This window comes from Stenella coeruleoalba (assembly GCF_951394435.1).
Source record: "Stenella coeruleoalba genome assembly, chromosome: 3".
Lineage (NCBI taxonomy): Eukaryota > Metazoa > Chordata > Mammalia > Artiodactyla > Delphinidae > Stenella > Stenella coeruleoalba.
The window spans coordinates 24,046,558-24,053,058 of NC_137148.1; the positions used below are offsets into that span (position 1 = coordinate 24,046,558).

The window sequence follows — 6,501 nt, forward strand, 5'->3', positions numbered from 1 at the left end:
TTATTTCTTGGAGGCTAGTTCCACTGTGGAGGTAAAAAGATGGAGATAGACATATAGAGATGTATTGAAAACTAGGAAATAAGCAAAACAAGAAGCTTGCAAAGTTGTACCACTCCTAAGGCCTCAGGAAGTTAATCATATTTTTTCCTGGACTTTCAAAGCATAAAATAGCATTGCAGACACAATCCAAGTTATAAGCATACCATTTTCTATAATAAAGGCATGTTACCTTAAATTGAGCATTACCTAGTGAAATCCATGAAACGATAAAAAAAAAAAAAATACAAAGGATATTGAGGGAAAATTACCGTGATATCAGTGAAAGCCTAATGAAATCATGTAACATTTAAAGTAAATATATAAACCTCATTTTCATTACCTCCACACTTAAATTTTTGCTTAACGTACTGAACTCTTAAACATCTAATATTTATAATGCCTTTGTCATTGTCTTTCCCTCATTTTTATTCTAAAAATTATGTTAGAAATTTCATTAAATGTTGTGGTCTTACATAACTTATTCTCAATAATAACAGCAAATTTTATTGAATGCTTATTATGTAAAAAGCATCACTCTGAAGATTTTCCCTGTATTACCTTGTTTAATTCTTACCATTTTATATAGATCCTCACAAATGAGGAAAATGACACATGGAGAATTTGAATGTCTTTCTCAAGGTCAAATATGTAGTTAAATGTCATAAGATTCACAGCCAGGTGATCTATGTTTTCTTATGTCAGAGATCCTTAAACTTATGATGTTTTAATGTTCACAAGTATAACACACACATATATTATATACATATATATACTTATTTTGAAAAACACCCAAAATTTCAGGCAGGTAGATCAGTAGTACAAAATTTTTTAATCTTGACCATTCTTAATACTATATCAGCTCATTACTGGCTGTGACAAAACAGCCTCTAAAACTGTCCTAATGTAATTATGAGTTTACTAGTTGTAACTCTGTGTTTCCTTCAATAAGAAGTAGTATATATAAAGTAGTATATATAAAGTGTAATAGTAGTATACTAGAAGTACATGAGGGAGGCAGTATTATAGAGATAACTATACATCACCTGAAAGTTATATTGAAATATAAATTATTTGCCATACTGTACAGGATATATTTAGTGCCCCTAAAAACAATTCCCCACCCTATATGGAATTCATCAGTGAGACTGGCTCTGTTATCCTATGGCAGTTTTTCTAGGTTTGACCAATGGGAAGCAGCAGATGCCTATAGGAGGGAACAAGAATGGTAAGTCTGGTTATTTATCTACTTGACTTACTACCTATGGGTTTACCACAGGCTGATTACTGCCTGGATCCAAGAGCACGGCTTCTGTCAGTCAGTTGTTTCGATACAGTTCGTGACTGTGTTCCAGTCATGGCCCCCCTACTTGTCTCTTGAGAACCAAGGGTGTTAACAGAACCCTGCTTTTGCCAGCTCCATACTACCGCACTATTTCTGTGGGTTTTCTACACCCTGCCTTTATCTTGTAAATTTTTCCTTTATTAAACTCTTCTAAATTACAAAATTTCCCCATGCCATCTGTTTCCTGTAGGAACCCTACCTGATACCCACACTGTAATTAAAAATAATTGTGGAATCACTTTGACTTTCCTTCAGAAAAACATTTAAAGCTATTCCATATTCTAGTCCAGTATTATCCATCACTGTATACTTTCATGCATTCCAATGTGTAATGGATTATTACTCAGTAAATAGTCACTCTTCTTCCCCACAGCAATAATACCTCTTTGGACAATGTATACCTCCATGCATAGTGTATAGCTCTCTATCTGGGTTTAATCACATAGCAAGATAAAGCCAAGAAGGATCAGCAGCTGTGATAAAACCAGAGCTTTTAAACATTCTAGTGTGTTTACTTATTCTCTTGTGCTTCTGTTATCTATGATGCTAAGACAATGTCTTGGGTAGATGCTGCTCCCAGGGGAATGAGGAGACACAGGGAGCATACCTGGACCCAATTCACAGGGTCTTAAGAGAGGTATATGCAGTAAGACTCTATGGGATTAGCATAGTGACTTTAAAGACTCAGTAAGTGCTAGTTGTAATTATTACCACCTGATTCAAACATGCACTTCTATAAATATTTTTACTTAATTTTCTCCATTTGTTTGTGATAAAAGCCAACTGCAAAGTCACACTTGAATCTAAGTTTCTACAAGGATAACCTGTGATTTTTTTACTTGGGGGGTGGGGGGAAGTCAGCATACCTCACAAATTTAATATTAAGATTCTTGCCTATGCCTCAAGGATGTCACTAGGAAATATTAACTACCTAAAGAACTTAATGCATTCCACTATTCAAGCTGAAGGGAATAACTAATTAGAAAACTGAAAATGGCATACTCGTATCTTACCTTAAATGTTTGTCAACAGCCTCTAATAAACACGGCATACCTGACACCTTCTCCTTTTGCCACTCCTCTACCTGTCCTTGAGTCTCTGCCAAAACACAAGTGATCATGGCTGACACCCTGGCTATAGCAAGCTCTGAATAAAGTCTTCACATTTCTCAAAAAAAAAAAAAAGTTTAAGGTAATTTGAATACTACCTAGTACCTATCAAATTGGTTTAGTAACATAAAATGTTTATTATGTGAGCATTTCCTAAGAGTGTTTATTACTATGCTTGGTTTTCGTTCTATAAAGAAGACTAGAAAATGGTCTCTGCTTTGGAGGGAAATCCAATCCATTCTGGAAGAGAGTTACATGAGTAGATTGTTATTATTCAGTGTAACAGATTTAGTAAATGAATGTGAATTATAAAAGCAGAGAACAGTGCTCTAATCCCTTAATATTGGCACAGTATTAGTTAATCTGATTTCAAAGACATGTATTCTTGTTGGACTCGACTTTGCATTGCTTATATCTGCTTTAAAAATTAAATTACATTACCTTTGCAACTTCTCAACCTTCCTCAACAGGTTTATGTATTCTAAGTTACAGTGAAAACAGTGCAGTCAGCTTTGAAATGTCTAACATATAAGAAGACCAATCACAATCCCTAATTATTTGAACTCTCCCCATCCTGGTCTTGACTTTTAGTGAAAGAAGTGTATTAATATCCATTTATTTTATGGTCCTTAGCCCTTTGTTTATATTTCTTTACAAAGCTTACATAAATTTCTTCAAGTATTTGTTGCCACTACCATGTTAGACAACAAGTATATAAAACTTTACAAGATAGATATAATGCAGTCTATATTCTAGTAGGGGAAACCAACATCAAAATAAAATCTTTTGACTACATTTGTGAAAATTGCCATAGAAACACACAGGATATTTTCTACCAGTTTACTTTTCACATTTCTTTATTTGATCTTCATTGTATATATGGTTCCATTTCTTCACTATACAAATATGTCATAAGCAAACCGTTCATTTACCTCAAAGGAAAAGAAATGGCTCTTTAGTTACTTCCCGATCTCCCTGCTTCCCTTCAAACCACCATCAGACTTGTTGATTCTCTGAACACCTTCAATGCCTAATTCATTGGACCTCTTTTTTTCTCCAGCACTCCCTGGAAGTCACTCTTACTAAGGCAACCATGCCCTATGATTTTCTCAGTCAATGAGCACTGATCTTTAGGATTTAGGTTACATATAAAGTCCCATGTATTAAATACAATTCAATCTTTTTGTTTCTAACTCAAATCTCAGTAGATTCAAAATACATGAGAGAAGGTTATAACAGCTCCAATCAGCTCTAGATTATATATGAAGATGAAGTTACTTGCAAAAGTACAGTAGAAAAGCAATGACTTAAGGGAAAAAATGCATTACCCTTTGCCAAATATTTAGAACACTTTGTGAAATAATATAATCTCCCTTGTGAATTCTACTTTATTGTTAAAACATCTGACCATTAACTTCTGGAAAACAGTTCTTGCTCATGGGGTGGGTGCGTGTATGTTGTGTACCACGGTAGCTTTCATCTTTAATAGTGAATAGGTGCATAAACTTTGATTGTATATCCCATAATAGCATAGCTACAAATTTACTAAGAATGTTTAAGAGTTAATGTTTTACCCGAGAATGGAAATTAAAGTTTATGTAAATCCCTCTATTAGAGTGTGGCTAAGAATAAGCTCTCAAAAAATGGTGATTTTTTTATTTCATACAATGGTTAGGTTGTTTTTAAATAAGAATATTTTGAAATACCTCTAAACTGATATTTTTCTCTGGGAATATTTTGTTTTTATTTCTCTGAAAGCTTTGCCCTCATTTAGAACTTTGATCTTAATGTTCCAGGGAAAATTATGCCAGTTGCACCTCAAATAAAAGGAAGAAAATTAACCTTTTTTTAAAAGTAGGGAATGAAATTTAGAACCGAGGAGAAGGTAAATCTTATTTCCCTTGAGGAAACTAATGCCCACCTACTAAGGATAAGTCCCAGGGAGAAGGAAGTGTTCAAATACAGATACAGTCAACCCTTCGTATCTGTGGGCTCTGTATCCATGAATTCAAGCAACCACTGATTGAAAATATTTTTTAAAATTCTAGAAATTTCCAAAAAGCAAAATTTGAATTTGCTGCACACTGGACCATTTACATAGCATTTACATTGTATTAGGTATTATAAATAACCTAGAGAAACCATTTTATACAAGGGACTAGAGCATCTGTGGATTTTGGTATCTGGGTGGGGGGGTCCTAGAACAAATCCCTCCTGGATATTGAGGGATCATAGTACATGATGTAGACTAAGGTAAAATTTCAAAAGAGTGAATGCTTCCCCTACTAGACCTTTAAAACTCTTCAGGGAAATGATGAACTAATATATGTATGTTATGTTGATAATAAAAACTAAAAATGATGGCAAAGCATGTGTAGAAGTAAATCACTTGAACTGGCTGTATGTCATGTTTAGAAAGTGACCTAGTATGTTTAGGAAGATAAGCAATCAGAAATAAGAACCTTCTACCCTCCCCAAACTCACCCTATTTTTTTTATATTTTAATTTTTTAATTTCTAATTGAGTTATAAATGACATAACATTACATTTTATGTGTACAACATGATTCAATATTTGTATACACTTTGATGTGATCACTAAGTCCAGTTAACATCACCTTACATAGTTATACTTTTTTTCTTGTGATGAGAACTTTAAGATCAACTTTCTTAGCAACTTTCAAATATGCACTATGGTATTATTAACTGTAGTCACCATATTGTACATTATATTCCCATGACATTTTATGACTGGAAGTTTGTACCTTTTGACCCCCTTCACCCATTTCTTCTACCTTTTCCAATCACCAATCTGTTCTCAGTATCTATGAGCTTGGTTGTTTTGTTTTTCGTTTATATTCTACATATAACTGAGATCATTTGGTATTTGTCTTTCTGACTTATTTTACATAGCATAATACCTTTGCGGTCCATCCATGTTATCACAAATAGAAAGATTTCATTCTTTTTTTATGACTGAATGTATTCCATTGCATATATATACTACCTCTTTATCCATTCATCTGTAGATGAACACAGGTTGCTTCCATATCTTGGCTATTGTAAATAAAGCCACAATAAACATTTGCATGTGCATGTCTTTTTGAATTCATGTTTTTGTTTTCTTGGGGTAAATACCCATAAGTGAAATTACTAGATTATATGTTAGGTCTATTTTTAGTTTTTTTGAGGAACACCTTACTGTTTTTTATAGTGGCTGCACCAATTTACAATACCACAAACAGTATGTGATGGTTCCTTTTTCTATACCTCCTTGCCAGCACTTGTTGGACGCGCAGGCTCAGTGGCCACTGCTCACGGGCCCAGCTGCTCCGTGGCGGCATGTGGGATCTTCCCGGACCAGGGCATGAACCTGTGTCCCCTGCATTGGCAGGCGGACTCTCAACCACTGCGCCACCAGGGAAGCCCTCTCATTGTCGCCTTGATTTACATTTCCTTGATGATTAGTGATGTTGAGCATGTTCTTCATGTTGCTGTTGGACATCTGTATGTTATCTTTAGAAAAATGTCTATTCAGGTCTCCTGCCTGTTTTTTTAATCCTTACTTTTATTTGTACAAGTTCTTTGTATATTTCGGGTATTAACCCCTTACAGAATATATCTTTCGCAAATATCTTCTCCTATTCAGTAGGGGGCCTTTTAATTTTGTTCAGTTTCCTTTACTGTGCAAAAGCTTCCTAGTTTGACATGGCCCATGTCTTTATTTTTGCTTTTGTCCCTTGACAGAGGAGACAAATCCAAAAAAATTATTGCTAAGATCAATGGCAAAGAGCATACTGCCTAGGTTTTCTAGTAGGAGTTTTATGGTTTCAGGTCTTACATTTATGTTTTTAATCTATTTTGGGTTTATTTTTGTAAACGCTGTGAGAAACTAGTTTGATTATTTTGCATGTAGCTGTTCATTTTCCCAGCACCATTAATTGAAATGTCTGTCTTTTCCCCATTGTATAATCTTGCCTCCTTTGTTGTAAATTAATTGACCATAAAAGTA

General features: G+C 34.4%; 1 protein-coding gene across 1 annotated transcript in view; it reads right to left on the reverse strand.

Annotated features, from left to right (window-relative positions):
* LOC307184117 (CUGBP Elav-like family member 4) overlaps positions 1-2,501 on the reverse strand; it is a gene marked incomplete at its 5' end in the record, with an annotated part of 90,377 nt that extends 87,876 nt beyond the window's left edge. Inside the window, one exon of the mRNA XM_079917379.1 lies at positions 2,395-2,501. Within this exon, the coding sequence (XP_079773505.1) occupies positions 2,395-2,501 (107 nt within the window). The remainder of the gene's footprint in view (positions 1-2,394) is intronic.
* Positions 2,502-6,501: the final 4,000 nt, after the last annotated feature.